At 43.7% G+C, this 22,014-nt stretch overlaps 1 protein-coding gene across 2 annotated transcripts in view; it reads right to left on the bottom strand.

Annotated features, from left to right (window-relative positions):
- LOC121541407 (DENN domain-containing protein 1A-like) overlaps positions 1 to 22,014 on the bottom strand; it is a 242,331-nt gene that overhangs the window by 154,657 nt on the left and 65,660 nt on the right. For both annotated transcript variants that reach the window (XM_041850396.2, XM_045208002.1), the window contains exons 4-5: positions 9,416 to 9,465; positions 3,154 to 3,273 (exon numbers count right to left, since the gene is read on the bottom strand). In XM_041850396.2, coding sequence (XP_041706330.2) covers positions 3,154 to 3,273; positions 9,416 to 9,465 — 170 coding nt within the window. The remainder of the gene's footprint in view (positions 1 to 3,153; positions 3,274 to 9,415; positions 9,466 to 22,014) is intronic.

Raw genomic sequence — 22,014 nt, 5'->3', positions numbered from 1 at the left:
GACTCGAAATTGGGCTCAGGTGCATCCTGACATCCTTGAGATGTTTCTACAACTTGATTGGAGACCTCCTGTGGTAAATTCAATTGATTGGACATTGATTGATTTGGAAAGGCACACACCTGTCTATATCACATCCCACAGTTGACAGTGCATGTCAGAACAAAAACCAAGCCATGAGCTCGAAGGAATTGTCCATAGAGCTCCGAGACAGGATTGTGTCGAAGCACAAATCTGGGGAAGGGTACCAAAACATTTCTGCAGCATTGAAGGTCCCCAAGAACACAGTGGCCTCCATCATTCTTAAATGGAAGAAGTTTGGAACCACCAAGACTCTTCCTAGAGCTGGCCGCCCGGCCAAACTGAGCAATCGGGGGAGAAGGGCCTTGGTCAAGAACCCAATGGTCATTCTGACAGAGCTCCAGAGTTCCTCTGTGGATATGGGAGAACCTTCCAGAAGGACAACAATCTCTGCAGCACTCCACCAATCAGGCCTTTATGGTAGAGTGGCCAGATGGGAACCACTCCTCAGTAAAATGCACATTACAGCCTGCTTGGAGTTTGCCAAAAGGCACCTAAAGACTCTCAGACCATGAGAAACAAGATTCTCTGGTCTGATGAAACCAAGATTGAACTCTTTGACCTGAATGCCAAGCGTCACATCTGGAGTAAACCTGGCACCTGGCACCATCCCTACGGTGAAGAATGGTGGTGGCAGCATCATGCTATGGGGATGTTTTTCAGCGACATTGACTGGAAAACTAGTCAAGCAAAGTCAGGCAAAGATGAACGGAGCAAAGTACAGAAAGATCCTTGATGAAAACCTGCTCCAGAGCTCTCAGAACCTCAGACTGGAGAGAAGGTTCACCTTCCAACAGGACAACGACCCTAAGAACACAGCCAAGACAACGCAGGAGTGGCTTCGGGACAAGACTCTGAATGTCCTTGAGTGGCCCAGTCAGAGTGACCTGAAAATAGTTGTGCAGCAACGCTCCCCATCCAACCTGACAGAGCTTGAGAGGATCTGCAGAGAAGAATGGGAGAAACTCCCCAAATACAGGTGTGCCAAGCTTGTAGTGTCATACCCAAGAAGACTCGAGGCTGTAATCGCTGCCAAAGGTGCTTCAACAAAGTACTGAGTAAAGGGTTTGAATACCTCTGTAAATGTAATATTTCAATTTTTTATTCGTAATAAATTAGCAAACATTTCTAAAAACCTATTTTTCCTTTGTCATTATGGGGTATTGTGTGTAGATTGATGAGGGAAATAAACAATTTAATCAATTTTAGAATAAGGCTGTAACTTAACAAAATGTGGAAAAAGTCAAGGGGTCTGAATACTTTCCGAAGGCACTGTATGTAATGGGGAATTGATATACACTAACAATCTAACGCAAACAATTCACACTAAGAAGTTATGAAACAATGAATATTCACAAATTGGCGGGAGAGAGCGCACTCTGGAGAGAGAAGTGCATTGTGTATCTGGGCGCCTGGTCGATCCGACCTCTGCATTGGCCATGCAGCATTTACGGTGATACGGCCTCAGCAGAAGTCAGGGCATTTATACTTCTTGCGCTTCGCGGAGCAGTGCAGAGCTGTTGTCAAGGAAGTGAGTTTGTGTTTATACAGGATGTACCGCCCCCACCTACCGTCAACCAATCATGTCTATGTGGAGCTATACAGAGCCCTCCACATTGTTACAACATTTGGGAGGTGCATGGCGATGTGGTACAGAGCTCGATTTGGCCTCTGTATGCCTCTGGAGGCTCCGCAATTGTCACACCTTCCATATGGAGCTTCCGACCACTTTTAGTCTAGGCCTCTGCAATGGATTAGTTCACTGAGATGGGTGCAAATAAATAAATAAATAAATAAATATATATATATATATATATATATATTTGTTACTGCTCGACTAAAACAATATTGGTCGACCAACAGGCTAACGACAAAACAATCAACCAGTCGACTAATTGGGGTCAGCCCTAATACACATCAATAAAAATTAGTAGAGAGGAGATTGGGTGGCCTCTAGAGCACATAGGAATTACTAGTCAGAGACAAAACATTGAGGTTAGAGTGATTGGATTTCAAAGCACACAAGTGATGGGATATCCGGGAATGTTTTCCGGGCATTGCCCAAATCGTTGGTGGCTTGGCTGTCTAACCCCTGGAGATACTACAGCTGCTGCTCCATCAGAGTGACATGAGTGCACACACATACACGCACGCACACAGACAAAACTAGATCCACATAAATACACACTCCCTCACTCTAATACGTGCACACACACACAGTCAGACCACATTCTCTGGTCTTGAAGTGGCTGTCCGCCCTGGGACTTGAAGTGCTGTCGGTTCACTCTAGGCTCACCACCCACACCAAGGCCCAAGTCAAATGGCCATCTACAAATCGTGCACTCTGCCTATGGACTGGAGTGGCAAGTAGTGTTATTGGTGGACAGCAGAGGATTACTTGGTAGGACGTAGGGTGATCATGCATTCAGTGGGTGTGTGTGTGAGAGAGACTTTGAGAAAGTGTGCGTGTGTGTATGCGTGTGTACGTGCGTGTCACATGTCTGTGGCCTGAACAGAGAACACGGCCTGACTTGTGCCCACGGACAATGGGCAAAGCCACTGGCGAAGGTACAGTCAAAACTACTCAGAGTCAAGAGTCCAGTGTGCCCTCTGTCCTTTACTTTACTGTGCTTTCCTGTCCTGTACCTCCACTGTTTTCCAATGCTACTCTCCCTTAACCTTTTCCCTGCTGTGATAATGCAGAATATACAACTATAGAACAAAGCAGTAACAATTGACTTCCAAACAACATGTATAATGCATTATGATGGTCGGACCAACAGCAATAATAAAACAATAACACTAATAATAGTAGTGGAAATGGAATTAACATTAACAGCAACTACAACAACAATGGTAATGAGAATAAACATTTATAAAAGCAATATTGTTAGGCCAGTCTCAACATGACTGAAAAGCTGCATGGTGGTTGTTACAGTGTAATAGGAAATGCAGCTATGTCTCTATTTCTCCCAAGGGGCAGAGTGAGCTGATGTAAAAGAGTAGATCTCGCACACGCTCTAGCTCTCTCCGCTCTCTCTCTCTCTCTCACACACACAAATACAGGGGTCTCACCTGAGGATGCAGTAGCAGCTGTGGGCCACTGATGAGAGGCGGCAGAAGCCGAACCGCTGCTTACTCTCGATGTCTGTCAGCACAAAGGTGAAGTTCTGGCCCACTTGTTTCACCAACAGACTGAACCACACAGAGAAGGGGGGAATCAATTTGACATTTTAGTCATTTAGCAGACGCTCTTATCCAGAGCGACTTACAGTTAGTGAGTGCATACATTTTCATACTGGCCCCCCGTGGGAAACGAACCCACAACCCTGGCGTTGCAAGCGCCATGCTCTACTGAGCTACAGGGGACTATCAATCTAATTGATCCATAAAGCACTTTTTACATCATCAGTTAAGACCAAACAGAAGCAGGAGCACATTGATAAGACCGACATGGAGGTAGAGACAGAAAGAGAGGTGAGAGAGATGGAGCAGGAAGAGAAAGAAAGAAACAGACAAGACAAGCATTTTCAGACATGGCTACTAGTTTAACCCAAAGCGGTGCCCTTTAAAGTGCTTTCTAAATAAAGCTTTCATCATTATTGCTAGTGTTACTATCATTATAAATATTAGCATCATCTTTACACATGTAGCGTACACAGTCCATTTAGGAGTGCTGGTAGCTGAATGTCTGTGCTCCACCCTACAGAAGTGAATGGCAGTCTGGATGGCATGGCATTGCCAGTGGCTGGGGTGACAAGCCTGCCCCCTTAATCAGTGTGTCGCACGGATAACTATACAGTGCCTTCAGAAAGTATTCATACACCTTGACTTATTCCACATTTTGTTGTGTTAAAAGCCTGAATTCAAAATTGATGAAATTGATAATTTTTTTCTCACCCATCTACACACAATACCCTATAAAAGGGTTGAATGGTGGGAACCTGGTTACTGACATTTACCGGGATTTACCGCCCAAAACCACTCCCTTTTCCCGGGATAAATAACTGCGAGAAACTGGTAAATTATAATAAATTATTGAAATGAACAACATGGCGTGAAATGGAACTGTTAAATTATATGCAATGTCTAAAACTGGCATCTCTACGGCCTCTGCATGGTGAATCAATGCTCTGGGTGGGGAGAGACAACCCATCTCAGTATGGAGCGCAGTTCACAATGCATGTAGACCTATCATCTCATCATAGTAACTTTTTTTCTTGTGACAGGTAGCCTACATTTGCTGCAGCAAAGCCTTTGCTAAAGTAATATAAAATATATGTGCGTCTAATTTACCCATCAGGCGTTTGTTTTTTAATTGTAAAGATTACAATTTTTGTACTGAAATCTCTCTCTGTCTCGTCTCTGTCTCTGTCTCTGTCTCTGTCTCTGTCTCTGTCTCTGTCTCTCTCTCTCTCTCTCTCTCTCTCTCTCTCTCTCTCTCTCTCTCTCTCTCTCTCTCTCTCTCTCTCTCTCTCTCTCTCTCTCTCTCTCTCTCTCTCTCTCTCTCTCTCTCTCTCTCTCTCTCAAGAAACAAGAAATAAACTTGAGCGTGCAAAACTATTCACCCCCCAACCCCCAAAGTCAATACTGTGTAGAGCCACCTTTTTGCAGCAATTACAGCTGCAAGTATCTTGGGGTATGTCTCTATAAGCTTGGCACATATAGCCACTGGGATTTTTGCCCATTCTTCAAGGCAAAACTGCTCCAGCTCGTTCAAGTTGGATGGGTTCCGCTGGTGTATGGCAATCTTTAAGTCATACCACAGATTCTCAATTGGATTGAGGTCTGGGCTTTGACTAGGCCATTCAAATGTTTCCCCTTATATCACTCGAGTGTTGCTTTAGCAGTATGCTTAGGGTCATTGTCCTGCTGGAAGGTGAACCTCCGTACCAGTCTCAAATCTCTGGAAGACTGAAACAGGTTTCCCTCAAGATTTTCCCTGTATTTAGCGCCATCCATCCTTCTATCAATTCTGACCAGTTTCCCAGTCCCTGCTGATGAAAAACATCCCCACAGCATGATGCTGCGACCACCATGCTTCACTGTGGGGATGGTGTTCTCGGGGTGAAGAGAGGTGTTGTGTTTGCGGCAGACAGAGTTGGCAATGGCATTTTTCTGGCCTCTCTTCCGTAAAGCCAAGCTCTGTGGAGTGTACAGCTTAAAGTGGTCCTACGGACAGATACTGCAATCTCTGCTGTGGAGCTTGCAGCTCCTTCAGGGTTATATTTGGTCTCTTTGTTGCCTCTCTGATTAATGCCCTCCTTGCCTGGTCCGTGAGTTTTGGTGGGCGACCCTCTCTTGGCAGGTTTGTAGTGGTGCCATATTCTTTAAAAAAAATTATAATGGATTTAATGGTGCTCCGTGGGATGTTCAAAGTTTCTGATATTTTTTTATAACCCAACCCTGATCTGTACTTTTCCACAACTTGTCCCTGACCTGTTTGGAGAGCTCCTTGGTCTTCATGGTGCCGCTTGCTTGGTGGTGCCCCTTGCTTAGTGGTGTTGTAGACTCTGGGGCCTTTCAGAACAGGTGTATATACTGAGATCACGTGACACTTAAATAAAGTACACCTGTGTGCAATCTAACTAATTATGTGACTTCTGAAGGTAATTGGTTGCATCAGATCTTATTTAGGGGCTTCATAGCAAAGGGGGTGAATACATACGCACGCACCACTTTTCCCTTATTTATTTTTTAGAATTTCTTGAAACAAGTATTTTTTTTTCATTTCACTTCACCAATTTGGACTATTTTGTGTATGTCCATTACATGAAATCCAAATAATAATCAATTTAAGTACAGGCTGTAATGTAACAAAATAGGAAAAACACCAAGGGGGATGAATACTTTTGCAAGGCACTGTAGCTAATTAATTATGGGTTATGCATAATAAGCCTCTAACTTATAGCCTCTGTCTCTTGCGCAATAAGCAAGCACCTGTGCTCTGCTGGCCTCTCCTTAAAAAACCCTCCTTAGCTCTTGGAGTCCCATGCAGGAAAAGCTAGACTAGAATAGCTTGCTGGACATTATTATTTTTTTAGCATTTATTATACCAATAGACTATTCAAAGAGGGACGCAATATCTTTTTTGCTGAATGTTAAATAAAGCAGCCAATAGAACTCACGGGTAGTTTGAAAGAAGAGCGAACGCGCGATGGCGGTAGGCTACAGCAATTATTTATTCAGACCCATAACCATTCAATCTTCGTGAAGAGAAGGGCCTTCATCTAATTCTAGTCCTATATTATTCAAGGATGTCATTAGAATTAAGATAAAGACAACCAAACTTATTTCATTTAACTGTTCAAAGTGAGGAAGGAATGAAGCAACAGTAGAGAGAAAGAGGAGATAGGCTGATAACATTAGGGGAAATATTATAAAAGGTATATATGTGTCAGCCTACTAATTATACAAATAGACCCTATTATATAAAAAAATTAAAATAACATTCGCTAGCCTATACATGTAACTTTGTAGGCCGCATGTGTTGCACCAGAACAGCATGTAATCTTCTGCTTTATCATGGATTGAACGACGTGCGCACTTATGGTCCATATAATACAATACAATACAGTACAGTAATATAGTTCACACTCAAAAAGATTAGCCTACTGGAGCTAGTTTAATTTATTTACCCAAGAAAGCATATAGCTAGCTACATCTATGGGCTTTTCTGTTGTGCGTAATGTGCAGTAGCCTATATTATATACGTACAGTGCATTCGGAAAGTATTCAGACCCCTTCCTTTTTTCCACATTGTTACTTTACAGCCTTATTCTAAAATGGATTCAATTGTTTTTTCCCCCTCATCAATCTACACACAATACCCCATAATGACAAAGCAAAAACAGGTTTTTATAAATTTTTGCACATTTATTACTAATAAAAAACTGAAATATAACATTTACATAAGTATTCAGACCATTTACTCAGTACTTTCTTGACGCAACTTTGGCAGTGATTACAGCCTTGAGTCTTCTTCGGTATGAAGCTACAAGCTTGGCACACCTGTATTTGGGGAGTTTCTTCCATTCTTCTCTTCAGATCCTCTTAAGCTTTGTCAGGTTGGATGGGGAGCGTCGCTGCACAGCTATTTTTAGGTCTCTCCAGATATGTTCGATCGGGTTCGAGTCCGGGCTCTGGCTGGGCCACTCATAAATTCTCGTCAGTTATTTACATAACATAATAAACAGATCGTAAACAAGGTTATAATGAAAGTCAAAATCACTGCATGTAAGTTTTGTTTTACATGTGCTCAAGCTCTGGAAGGCTGTGAGAGGAAAACAGATCATGATGAAAGTAAGAGGGTGTAAGCTAAAAATAATTGGATAGGAGGTATAGTGCAGCAACAGAGTAGTCATCGATGGTATAAAGTGGTTTTACTTACATTCTCATCACCAGCTTTCTCGAACACTGACATTACTATACACAACTACACAACTATAATCTCATCACCTGACAGTAAAAGTGGAAGAGTTGCAGTTTTGCACACTTATTGCACACACAGTTCCACTTAGTTTTTCACCAAGAACTTGTTTGGTGAAATGTGTTGTGATATTTGATGGTCGGAGTGAAAATCTACAGGAGAATAGATCTCCAGGAAGATGGTTGGTGACCACTGCCCCTACACACACTACAAAGGTGTCTTCAAATAGTCATACAGTCAAACACAGATAAACATAGCCCCTACCCATTGACAATTCCTACTAATTGGTTATAGGGCACGGTTTAACCACTACATTCTCAGAAAAAAAGTAATAGCACAGGGGTGATGTGCTGCCAGTACTTAGTATGGGTGAGAAGTCGGGCTGCAGAGTTTTGAACCATTATGGAGGGAGCTTGTGTTGATGTCAGAAAGTAGAGTGTTACAGTAGTCTACTTGTGAAGAGATGAATGCATGAATGAGGGTTTTAGCAGCAGGACCGGAGAGGGAGGACATCTGGAGATGTTGTGGAGGTGGAAGTATGAGGTTTTGACAGTCTGTTGGATGTGGTGGTGGAAGGAGAGGGTGAAATCCAGGATGATGCCAAGGTTGCATTCGTGTGGGGAGGGAGAGACAATGGGGTTGTCGATGGTGATGGTTGCCAACTTTGAGTGTGGATTTGGTGCCTTGTCTGCAGAAAGAAATGGACAGACAAACAAAATATGAGATGCAATACATCTAAATCACTAATTTCCATACCATAATTTGCTATACACCTTTTACATATTCACTGCCCTCTTACACAACACCTTTTGACTTATAGAATGTGGTGACATAAAAATATTTATTTAGTAAATTAGAAAGATTGGAAAAAATGGGCAAAAAAGATTTGGCTGTCCAAGAGGGCTGGCTACCTAAAATTCAATGCAGTCCCCTCAATCTTAACTAGCGAGCTAAAGTTATACCACATCTCAAGTCAATCTGGCAACATCACAATGATGACAAAAGGTTTTTCTATTAATTATATGCCTCCTGTCATTGTGATTCCAAATCACACTTTTGACAATCTTCATCAGCGCCAATCGAGAGAAGAACTTTCAGTTGGGCATCAGTCTTCAGAAGAACGTTCAAAAATGAACTGTGCAACCCATGAATAGCATGTCCTTTACTTTTAATAATAGAAGAATAACTATCTAGACACTTACTTCTTGAATGGTTGCTGTCGCTGATGGATGGGATGGAGGATAAAGCAGCTGGCAAATCCACGTGTGTATATAGCCTGATTTGCAATACTGTCAAATACGAAGTGAACTTCTCTGGCCGAATCAGACGAATTGATTGTTTGGATGGGAAAAAAGTGCAAAGAAACATTTGCTGCTTTGCAGGCAGCGATGGCACAATTTCTCTTGCTTTTGCTCATTTCTTTCAAGTAGGAAGTAAATCCAGAAATATTAATATAACAGATTAACAATCATGGTCTAAAATAATCAGATCACCGTGTGACGTTATGTGACGGGACAAAAACTCCAACCCACCTGATCACACTGAAATTCCATGCATTCTATTCAAACAGCTCTTACACAAAAAGGGCGTTATCATAATTTTCTAAATTTCAGAGTGTTATTTCGACCTCATAGTGTGGAAATATCATTTTAAAAAACTAAATTTTTAAATGCACTGCCCCTTTAATGCTAAAATGCTAATAACCTCTTAACCAAGTGGGGGAACAGGAGAGAGCCTAGTAAAGAGACAAGACTACCCTAGAGGGTGGTGTCTGTGTGTGTGTGATGGGGGTGGGGGGGGTCTAGGACCTTAAACTCTCCAAAAACTGGCTGTGCAGCATTAAAAAACAACAAGAGGGGAGTGTGTGCGTAAGTGTGTGTGTGTGTGTGTGCTTTAGAACAAACGTACCTGTCCACACTGAAGGGGAAGCAGAACTTGGGGACTGTCTGAAGAGTTTCCTGTGGAGGGAGGGAGAGAGATCATGTATACATCTAAAGGGGCCTATACTGTAATTCTAAGTAATAACACACCATTTAACAGGGCATGATGAAGGGCATGATGAAGACGAGAGACAGATGAAGGCAGAGGGGAGAGAGGGAGGAGAAGGAATTGGCCAGGGGGGATCAGCATGGTGCAAAGGGAGAGGGGGAGAGCGGATAGAAGGCTGGCAGGCAGGGGCTTTGCCTGGCCTCCATCTCACCCTCAGCTGTGGCCCTCGAACACAGGGAATCAGGCACCCCCGGATTAGGGCCCTGGGACTAAGGGGAAACTAACAAAGACAGATAGAGGGGGCGGGAAAGAGAGAGAGAGGAAGAGCAAAAAAAATAAAAATAAGAGAGAAATAGAGATGGAGTAACAGAGATCTGTGATAGAGCAAGACGTGAGGAAAAAAAGAGGGGAAAGGAAGATAAGGTGGAGGGGTACAGGGAGGCAGTAATGGAGAGAGAATAGACAAAGCGAGAGAGACTGAATCATAGTGGCCAGGAGAGCTCAGATGAGGAACTAGCAACTAAGCCTGACAACAACAGCTCAGGCCAACCCTCTGCTAGCTGGGGCTTATGTTTGTGGAAGGTAGAGGAGAGAGTCATGTCCAGCCACGGTGCTCCCTGATGGATTACCAGAGACGTGTTGAGGCCCTGGCGGAACCAGCAGGAGGGACAAACCAGAGTGCCAGGCAGCAGAGGGCTTCTAGCCTACAGTCCCCTAGGATATCTACCCTAAGGTGGACTCAGCCAATGACTAGTCGCCATGGCAGCAGATGAGGGTGACTAGGTGGCGCTTGGTGGGCGAGGCACTGGGTCTCCGGCTTTGGGGCCACCGTGGGACAGGTGGTGGTTCAGGTGTGGTGAAAAACACTATCTCAAAACACAGTGTGAGATAACAAAAAGGACAGGAGTGATTAGAGTTCACTTCACAGGAGTGAATATACCGTAATTTTCGGACTACAAGCCGCGCCTTTTTCCCCATTTTTCGACCCTGCGGCTTATATAACGGTGCGGCTAATCTATGTATTTTTACAGCTAACGGCCACTAGAAGACCTCCTAAATCTATGGATTTTACAGGTTACAGTCCACCAACTTTAACTCTATGGGCTCTATGACCGGTCCGCGCCCGACCACCTTTAAGCGGCGGGCTCCAGCAGGAAAACCTGGAGGCCGGAAAAGAGTGAGACAGGTAGCGCGCAAAAGTAAAAGTGGAACCGAGAGTGGTACGAGAGACAGAACGAGAGACAGAACGATAGCAAGACAGACAGACATTACCCTGAGCCTGTTCGTTTCCGACACTGAAGATGAGGACTTTGGTGGTTTTAGTACGCAGGAAGAAGACGGAGATGAGGATTAATGACTTGACTTTTCTGGTTACAGCCGTGTACTGCACCTTAGCCTAAAAGATGAAGACGAGGATTAATGACTTTTCTGGTAGGCTGATTACCGATATTTTAAGCAGCCGTGTTGCTGCAACTTTAGGCTTACGCACTTTTAAAAAAACACATTTAATTTAGCCATTGATATTGCCTCGTCAAGCGCTGTAAGCTTTGTTTTTTGTTATGGTACTACTGTAGGCTATAATGTAGATACATATTCAAAGATGTGCACACTTTTTCAAGGTTTTTCAAAAATAACCAAAGTTAAGTTGTTAAATGATTGTGACGCTATTAACTAATTTTGCTGGGGAACCCTAGCACTCCCTCAAGGACCACTGGTTGAAAACCACTGCTGTAGATCACTGCCGGTATGTAGCGCTGGGAGCGCACGGTTTAAGTTTGAAAGTTGAATGTGTCTGAAACGCTATGTGATACAGTACAGTTTACACAGCACAGTTTATGTTCTGTAGCTACTATTGCACTAAATGGTAACACTTGAATACGTTATGCAAATATGCAACTTGTTTGTTGAAATGTTAATAAATGGGAGCTTCCTCAAGCAGCCATCTCTTTCCCGACAATCCCCTCTGTGCACGAACCCTTACATATGGTAATTAAACATTAAAACACCTGCGGCTTATAGTCCAGTGCGGCTTATATATGTACACATCATTCAATTTAGCTGCTGCGATTTATACTCCGGTGCGCCTTATAGTGCGGAAAATACGGTAGTTCAAGAGAGGGAGGAGCCACTGGTGCTGCTGATGTAACTTAATTATTGTCATGACACAAACACACGCACACGTTCATGCTCATACGTTTACACAGACATGGGCACGCACACAAACACAGTTTATTTAAAAAATTTCACACACACCTTATGAAACTGAGCAAGTCAAGCATGGCTCACACAGGCATACTTGACTTGGACCCTACAAGGTGTCAAAAGCGTTCCATAGGGATAATGGCCCATGTTTATTATTCATTGTTGTTGTTGCATTGTCGAGAAGGAACATGCAAGTAAGCATTTCATTGGAGGGTTTATACCATGTGTATCCCGTACATACGACAAATAAAACTTGAAACGTAATCTCATCAATTATGATCTGAAAGGCCAAACTGATCCTTGATCAGCACTTTTACTCTGAGACACTTTATGGATACGGGCCCTGAACCCTCATGACAGGTAAGGAGATCTGACTTGACACAAACCTCAATTCTAGGTCTAATCGCTAGCCGAGGTACCTAGATAACAGTTGAAATAAGGGTTTGAATGAAGTGTTCTCTCTTGGGTTTGATTCCCTGATCTAAAAGGGCAAGGCTGGGCCTCCCGAGTGGTCTAAGGCACTGCATCACAGTCCTAGAGGCGTCACTACAGACCCAGGTTCGATCCCGGGCTGTATCACAACCGGCTGTGATCGTGAGTCCTATAGTGCGGCGCACAATTGGCCCAGCGTCGTCCGGGTTAGGGGAGGGTTTGGCCGGGTGGGCTTTACTTGGCTCATCGCGCTCTAGCGACTCCTTGTGGCGGGCCGGGCGCCTGCAGGCTGACCTCAATCATCAGTTGAATGGTGTTTCCTCCGACACATTGGTGCGGCTGGCTTCCGCGTTAAGCAGGCCGGTGTTAAGAAGCGCGGTTTGGTGGGTCATGTTTCGGAGGACGCATGACTCGACCTTCGCCTCCCGAGCACGTTGGGGAGTTGCAGCGATGAGACAAGATCGAAATTGGGGAGAAAAAGGGTGTAAAATACACACACAAAAAATAAATAAAGGTCAAGGCTAGGCCAGTGGTTATCTGAAGGTTATTGACTCACTCCCATGACTAACATTGGCTTACGGAGCTGGCCCGTTTTTATTTCGCAACAAACAGTTCCAGTCAGGGGCTGAGTTACTGAGGAGGACTGAACACACACACACCTGAGGAAATTTTATAATAAAAAATATGGTACAAAATGGAATGTATAATTCTCCTACCATCATTAGAAAAGTATTCCCCCAAAAAAAACTATTCCGGAGACTCAGGAGGGAGGGCTGGAGACCATAGGATCCATTCAGGCTCGTATAATTGAATTACTCTTTGTTTTATTAACAATGCGGAAAGATATTAAATGTAAAAAATCTGTATTATGTGATTGAGTGCTTTTTTATAGGCTTTTCTTACCCATTGACATAGGCCTAAATGAAGAGTGTATTATGTTCTGTTCTCATCTTTATGTCAATTGATTTAGGCTCTTCTGACTCTTGGACCTATCCCTTCCGTTCCACCGAAGTCTGGCTTACACAAGGCCCCCAACAGAAACACAATACAGAAAACTCCAGGGACCTTACCCTCTCAATTCCGTTTCCAACTAATAGGAGGGGAGGGGGATGCTTCATTTGTGGTGTGCACCTGCACAGTCTCCAACTCTCTCCTTCAATCTATCCATCAAATAATCACTCCTCCTATCCACCAGAGAATGGGGTTGGGGCTGGGACGACAAATAATTAATTAATTCCCACAAAGTCCCAGGAGCTAGGGGAGAGATTGCCTATGGCATGAAACATTTGTTTTTGTTGTTGACAGTTAAAACAGATAAATTGTGTTTATTTGTGATGCGACTGGGAGGGGAGTCAGCGTGGGTATAAGGAATGATGAGTTGGCACTGTGAGGCCGTGTTAGTGAGCCGCGTACTCAACTCAATCTATGGTTGTGTGTTACACAGACACACACAAACAGACACAAACCCCAGCACACACACAAAAAACTGAGACAGGCATACACACTCAAACTCATTTTGTTTCTGGTGTCCTTTGACAGCTCTTTGGTCTTGGCCATAGTGGAGTTTGGAGTGTGACTGTTTGAGGTTGTGGACAGGTGTCTTTTATACTGATAACAAGTTCAAACAGGTTCCATTAATACTGGTAACGAGTGGAGGACAGAGGAGCCTCTTAAAGAAGAAGTTACAGGTCTGTGAGAGCCAGAAATCTTGCTTGTTTGTAGGTGACCAAATACTTATTTTCCACCCTAATTAGCATATAAATTCATTAAAATCCTACAATGTGATTTTCTGGAAAGAAAATTCTCATTTTGTCTGTCATAGTTGACATGTACCTATGATGAAAATTACAGGCCTCTCTCATCTTTTTAAGTGGGAGAACTTGCACAATTGGTGGCTGACTAAATACTTTTTTTCCCCCACTGTATATACGGGTTGAAAATGGCAGATTTGGGCACTGATAAACGCCTAAATTGGAATGCAGTTGCTGTACAGTAACATGCTATACATGACGTCAGAGCTCTGGTTCTGCGCTTCACAACGCTGTATGGGTTTTGACTGACAGCCGTTCTAAACATGGGCACCTCGCGGGACAAGAAATTGCCCTCATCCCTCCCGCTAAATGGGCTAATTTAGCATTTTTTGTTGTTGTCCGAGTTAGGGAAATGCTGTAAATTAAGAGGACTATATGTACACTGAACAAATAACAAATATAAACGCAACATGTAAAGACCTGCCACCCGGGCAGCTGATGAAACTGTGGGTTTGCACAACCGAAGAATTTCGGCATTGTGAAAGCCTAACACTGTAATATTGTATTTTCGAACTTAGCTAAACAAATTGACAGTTTTTGGATTGCGTAAAAAACAACAGTAATTGTTTAAGTGCGGGGATGCAGGGTTGTGTTCCAAACAAAACTACAAGCGTGCTTGCTCTAAATCCTCAACAGCACAGCTAGGGGAGCCAAAAAAGTACCTTATAGTTGAAGACTCTTCTTTGAGTCATAAAAGTGCATTGCAATTACTTGAACTGTGCACACTTTGGAGAGGTGTGTGGCTACTTGGAGACACCAGCTAGTCCTCTCACTCAAACCCTTGTCATTTTTTTGTCTTATGTTGCACCTACTCCACATTTTCCAGGAATATTCTTATCATGTTACTGAATGTATCCAGAGTTTTTACAGATTTGGTTATCAACAAATGAGGCGAAAAGTACAGTAAATGTAAAATTCACATAAAACCAACAGTGTAATGCTTTGATTCAGTCTTGTGTCAGGTGAACTGTCCTATAATCTCATAACTGTTCCCTTTCAATTGCTACCATAGTTATGCACATACTTTTCATATTTCTTCTGTAAGAAACATTTCAATTTAGCCCTATTCATATAGGCCAATTCTCACGGGTGTAAAGGGTTAAACAACTTCAAGTATCAGAATATACATAAAATATGACTTTAGGGTCCATTTAGAAGTGGTCTTATAAATAATAATGATAATGATAATAATAATGTAGGGGGTGCTTATATTTGTCCTGTTACACACAAGTGTGCAATGGAAATGTATATATTTTTTTTGATTATAGATTTCAGTTCAATAAAATAATAATTAATCATAAAAGTATCCTAAACAATTATAATAGTCACAAGACTGCGTGGTAGTATTCATGTATATAGTGTAATGCATAATATAATCAAAATATAATAGTCACTAAAATAATTAGAATATGTCGTAGTATTAATAGCAGCAGTAGCCAGGCACTTGCATATGAAAGTACCTATTTCAATTTGCCACTCAGAAGGATGCAGAGGCTTATTTTACAGAAATGACCGGGTTGTTAGTTTTAACAACTGCATATGTCGTAAAGTGGCCAGGGAGCAATAATCGTTCATCATTATTTAGGCACAGGGACAGCTTAGCCATTCAAGCCACAGGACTAGGAAAGAGATTTCGAGGGAGCGTGTGTGTGTGTGTGTGTGTGTGTGTGTGTGTGTGCGCGCATGCATGTTCGGTCCCCAAGTCCAAGGTGTTGTTCAATTTGCCCTATTGCGTCACCCCCTTCCCTACCCCTCCCCCCCCACTAAACCCCTGTGGACTATGCCTTAGTTTTAATTGCTGTAACTTCCCCCACCCATCACCCCTCTGCTTCTCTTGCCCAACCTCAAAACAGCTATACTGGATGAGTAGTGGTGTGTGTGTGTTTGGTTGGCGGAGCTGAGCTGCTGTACCCTGCCACTTCCTTCCTGCCTGGCTGAGACTCGCCACCCCTGGGGCCTCCCCTTAGACTCCGAACTGGCAACCCACCCCCCCCCTACCCTCTCTCAGCTTCAACCCTCTTTTTTCACTCAGTACATCAAACCCATCTGACACTTTGCTCAAGCCCTAATATAGTCCTCGCAGCGCTTATTCTCCAGACCCTGCCTGCTAACATCAATGGGGCAAGGGGGGTTGGAGGTAGGAGGAGAGTGTAGCAATGGTAGCTCAAAGGGACTTGGTGGACTAACCTCCAGCCTCAAAGGGCCCAGTTTGGCAACAGATAATTGGGCCCAGGAACGGTTCCCTGACGAGATGGGTACATTCTCACACAGGCATGTAGGGGCACACAAACACATACACACACATGCACGCACAATGTTCACACTCACGCACACACACACACACACACACACTCAACCCCACACTTAGAAATCAGATGGGGGCCGGAGGGAGGGATAAAGGGAGGACGGGGGTCAGTGGGGGGAAGTGTAGTATGCCAATCAACAGGAATGTCTCATCTCCATGTGTTATTCTCCAGCGATTTTAGAAAATGTATATAATAGCAAAGCACTGTAATAAAAGTAAACAAATAATAAAAAAAAGGGAAATTAATATCTTCACTACCAGCCTGCCCCCCGCTTTCCAAACCTCTCCACATAGAACCCACCACCCCCACATCCCTCTCTCTCTCATTAAAAGCATTCCTCACTCATTAAAGCATTTCAATGAGTGTCCAACATCCGCCGTCGAGTGATGAAATGCTTTAATAAAAGGTGGCCATATTGCTACTTCATTACAAGGAGTGTGGTGCAGTGCCCCCTCATTAGATGTAATAACACAGGCAACACTCATTTGTCTCAATGAGACTCCTTTTACACAGTTATGGATTTTAAATGACTGCCAGAGCAGCAACTCGGGCCCTTCTGGCCAGCGGCGGAAAAGCAAAAAGGTGCGTTGTCTGCGCTTCGTCCCAGAGTGTGAACAGATGACATGAAAAAGGATGAGAAATGGATGAAAAAGGGATGGGGGTGGGAGACAGAAATCAACAAATGACGAAAACAAACAAAAGTCATTAACCAGGGCCCTCTGGCGCATTACACGTCACAAGCGGAACGTCGGCTCGAGTAAGTCGCTCTGGATAAGAGCGTCTGCTAATTGACTAAAATGTAAATCTTCAGAAAGCATCGTGGCTATTTCTATTGTAATTGTTCAGGTTTTATTGCAATGGACCCTGTAGTGAACTAGGCTTTCTGGGGCCATAATGCTCAAGTCCTGACTCCTTCAATTCTCCCGTTACTTTCTCAGTCGCCTTGAGAGATACAAACTAGATTGAATTAAAGATACCCAGCTAGATAAAAGATGAGGGGTGTTGAGGGTGTAGAGTAGAGGGGGACCGTGGGGTGCCTGTCTTTAAGGGATTGAAAATTCAAGTAGGTCTTCCTTCGCGCACATGACCGTGGAGTTAATATATGTACACATTTATCAAAATCCGGCCTTAAATCATAAATACAAGGGATAATGTATGCAAATCCGGAGGGGTTAAAGAACAAGCAATTATGGAGCGTATCTTTTTTCTCTCTTTTATTGTCTGTTTTGAATCCATCCATGCTAACACAGGCAAGAAGAAAAAGTGAGAGGGAGAGGGGATGAACAACTGCAGGGGATGAAGAGAAGGGGTGGCATTGGGCCCTGGGCATGCATATTCAACAGGATGGGATTCGAGAAGAGAAGGGGGAATCTTGCATCAGGCAATGTGTGGCTACCTCCACATGGCTGGTCCTCATGGGGAGGTTAGGGACAGAAGTACAGCGGAACCCAGCAAGGTGAATGGAAAGGGTGGCAGATGAACGTGCCCATAGTTAGCTCATGTTTCTTTTAGCTAGCTACACAACATGTCAACATATCAGTAGTTCATCATCTATTTGGGAGGAACATTACCCACTACAATGTTCAAGGGCTGGTTTCCTTAATCTCACGAATGCCTAGCCTAGACTTTTTTTTTTTTCACCTTTATTTAACCAGGTAAGCCAGTTGAGAACAGGTTCTCATTTACAACTGCGACCTGGCCAAGATAAAGCAAAGTAGTGCAATAAAAACAACACAGAGTTACATATGGGGTAAAAAACATAAAGTCAGAAATACAACAGAAAATATATATACAGTGTGTGCAAATGTAGCAAGTTATGGAGGTAAGGCAATAAATAGGCTATAGTGCAGAATAATTACAATAGTATTAACACTGGAATGCTAGATGTGCAAGAGATTATGTGCAAATAGATATACTGGGGTGCAAAAGAGCAAAATAAATAACAATATAGGGATGAGGTAGTTGGGTGGGCTAATTTCAGATGGGCTGTGTACAGGTGCAGTGATCGGTAAGGTGCTCTGACAACTGATGCTTAAAGTTATTGAGGGAGATAAGAGTCTCCAGCTTCAGAGATTTTTGCAATTCGTTCCAGTCATTGGCAGCAGAGAACTGGAAGGAATGGCGGCCAAAGGAGGTGTTGGCTTTGGGAATGACCAGTGAGATATACCTGCTGGAGCGCAGACTACGGGTGGGTGCTGCTATGGTGACCAATGAGCTAAGATAAGGCGGGGATTTGCCTAGCAGTGATTTATAGATGGCCTGGAGCCAGTGGGTTTGACGACGAACATGTAGTGAGGACCAGCCAACAAGAGCGTACAGGTCACAGTGGTGGGTAGTGTATGGGGCTTTGGAGACAAAACGGATGGCACTGTGATAGACTACATCCAATTTGCTGAGTAGAGTGTTGGAGGCTATTTTGTAAATGACATCGCCGAAGTCAAGGATCGGTAGGATAGTCAGTTTTACGAGGGCATGTTTGGCAGCATGAGTGAAGGAGGCTTTGTTGCGAAATAGGAAGCCGATTCTAGATTTAACTTTGGATTGGAGATTCTTTATGTGAGTCTGGAAGTTGAGTTTACAGTCTAACCAGACACCTAGGTATTTGTAGTTGTCCACATACTCTAGGTCAGACCCGTCGAGAGTGGTGATTCTAGTCGGGTGGGCGGGTGCCAGCAGCGTTCGATTGAAAAGCATGCATTTAGTTTTACTAGTGTTTAAGAGCAGTTGGAGGCTACTGAAGGATTGTTGTATGGCATTGAAGCTCGTTTGGAGGTTTGTTAACACAGTGTCCAATGAAGGGCCAGATGTATACAAAATGGTGTCGTCTGCGTAGAGGTGGATCTGAGAGTCACCAGCAGCAAGAGCGACATCATTGATATACACAGAGAAAAGTGTCAGCCCAAGAATTGAACCCTGTGGCACCCCCATAGAGACTGCCATAGGTCCAGACAACAGGCCCTCCGATTTGACACACTGAACTCTATCTGAGAAGTAGTTGGTGAACCAGGCGAGGCAGTCATTTGAGAAACCAAGGCTATTTAGTCTGCCAATAAGAATGCGGTGGTTGACAGAGTCGAAAGCCTTGGCCAGGTCGATGAAGACGGCTGCACAGTACTGTCTATTATCAATCGCGGTTATAATATCGTTTAGGACCTTGAGCGTGGCTGAAGTGCACCCGTGACCAGCTCGGAAACCGGATTGCATAGCGGAGAAGGTACGGTGGTATTCGAAATGGTCGATGATCTGTTTGTTAACTTGGCTTTCGAATACTTTCGAAAGGCAGGGCAGGATGGATATAGGTCTGTAGCAGTTTGGATCTAGAGTGTCACCCCCTTTGAAGAGGGGGGATGACCGCGGCAGCTTTCCAATCTCTGGGGATCTCAGACGTTATGAAAGAGAGGTTGAACAGACTAGTAATAGGGGGTTGCGACAATTTCGGCGGCTAGTTTTAGAAAGAAAGGGTCCAGATTGTCTAGCCCAGCTGATTTGTAGGGGTCCAGATTTTGCAGCGCTTTCAAAACATCAGCTGTCTGAATTTGTGTGAAGGAGAAGCGGGGGGCATGGGCAAGTTGCAGCAGAGGGTGCAGAGTTGGTGGCCGGGTTAGTGGTAGCCAGATGGAAAGCATGGCCAGCTGTAGCAAAATGCTTGTTGAAATTCTCGATTATTGTAGATTTATCGGTGGTGATAGTGTTTCCTAGCCTCAGTGCAGTGGGCAGCTGGGAGGAAGTGCTCTTATTCTCCATGGACTTTACAGTGTCCCAAAACTTTTTTGGAGTTAGTGCTACAGGATGCAAATTTCTGTTTGAAAAAAGTTAGCCTTTGCTTTCCTGACTGCTTGTGTATATTGGTTCCTAACTTCCCTGAAAAGTTGCATATCGCGGGGGCTATTTGATGCTAATGCTGTACGCCACAGGATGTTTTTGTGCTGGTCAAGGGCAGTCAAGTCTGAGGAGAACCAGGGGCTATATCGGTTCTTAGTTCTGTATTTTTTGAATGGGGCATGTTTATTTAAGATTGAGAGGAAATTACTTTTAAGGAACAACCAGGCATCCTCTACTGACGGAATGAGATCTATATCCATCCAGGATACCTGTGCCAGGTCAATTAGGAAGGCCTCCTCGCTAAAGTGTTTTAGGGAGCGTTTGACAGTGATGAGGGGTGGTCGTTTGACCGCGGACGGACGCAGGCAATAAGGCAGTGATCGCTGAGATCCTGGTTGAAGACAGCTGAGGTGTATTTAGAGGGTATGTTAGTCAGGATGATATCTATGAGGGTACCCATGTTTACGGATTTAGGGTTGTACCTGGTAGGTTCGTTGATAATTTGCGTGAGGTTGAGGGCATCTAGCTTGGATTGTAGGATGGCTGGGGTATTAAGCATATCCCAATTTAGGTCACCAAGCAGTACAAACTCTGAGGATAAATGGGGGCAATCAATTCACATATGGTGTCCAGGGCACAGCTGGGGGCTGAGGGGGTCTGTAGCAAGCGGCAACAGTGAGAGACTTATTTCTGGAAAGGTGGATTTTTAGAAGTAGAAGCTCAAACTGTTTGGGCACAGACCTGGATAGTATGATAGAGCTCTGCAGGCTATCTCTACAGTAGATTGCAACTCCACCCCCTTTGGCAGTTCTATCTAGACGGAAAATGTTATAGTTGGGGATGGAAATTTCAGGATTTTTGGTGGCCTTCCTGAGCCAGGATTCAGACACTGCTAGAACATCAGGGTTGGCAGAGTGTGCTAACGCAGTGAATAACTCAAACTTAGGAAGTAGACTTCTGATATTTATGTGCAAGAAACCAAGACTTTTGCGATTACAGAAGTCATCAAATGATAGCGCCTGGGGAGTAGGAGTGATACTGAGGGCTGCAGGGCCTGGGTTAGCCTCTACATCACCAGAGGAACAGAGGAGGACTAGAATAAGGATACGGCTAAAGGCTTTAAGAACTGGTCTTCTAGTGCGTTGGGTACATAGAATAAAGGGGGCAGATTTCCGGGTGTTATAGAAAAGATTCAGGGCATTATGTACAGACAAGGATATGGAAGGATATGAGTAAAGTGGAGGTAAACCTAAGCGTTGGGTAACAATGAAAGAGATAGCATCGCTGGAGGCATCAATTGAGTCGGTCTCCGCGTGTATAGGGGGAGGGGCAAAGGAGCTATCTAAGGCAGGTTTAGCTAGGCTGGGGGGTCTACAGTGATATAGTACAATTAATTTAATACTTAATTTGGATTCAAGAAACCGACCACTTGGTATTTTATTAGCATGCCCATTAGCTTTTGCGAAAGCAGCAGCTACTCTTCCTGGGGTCCACAGGAAACATGACATAATACAGAACATTAATAAGAACAGCTCAATAACAGAACTATATAACAGCGCCTTCGGAAAGTATTCTGACCACTTGACTTTTTCAACATTTTGTTACGTTACAGCCTTATTTTATTTTATTTTTTTATTCCTCAGCAATCTACACACAGTACCCCATATAATGACAAAGCGAAAACAGGCTATTAGAAATTGTTGCTACTGTCTTCAAAATAAAAAAACAGAAATACCTTATTTACATAAGTATTCAGACCCTTTGCTATGAGACTCAAAATTGAGCTCAGGTCCATCCTATTTCCATTGAAAATCCTTGAGATGTTTCTACAACTTGATTGGAGTCCACCTGTGGTAAATTCAATTGATTGGACATGATTTGGAAAGGCACACACCTCAAGGACAGAACACCTGTCTATATAAGGTCCCACAGTTGACAGTGCATG

This window comes from Coregonus clupeaformis, chromosome 27, assembly GCF_020615455.1.
Source record: "Coregonus clupeaformis isolate EN_2021a chromosome 27, ASM2061545v1, whole genome shotgun sequence".
Classification (NCBI taxonomy): domain Eukaryota; kingdom Metazoa; phylum Chordata; class Actinopteri; order Salmoniformes; family Salmonidae; genus Coregonus; species Coregonus clupeaformis.
This window is presented reverse-complemented; position numbering and strand designations above follow the sequence as displayed.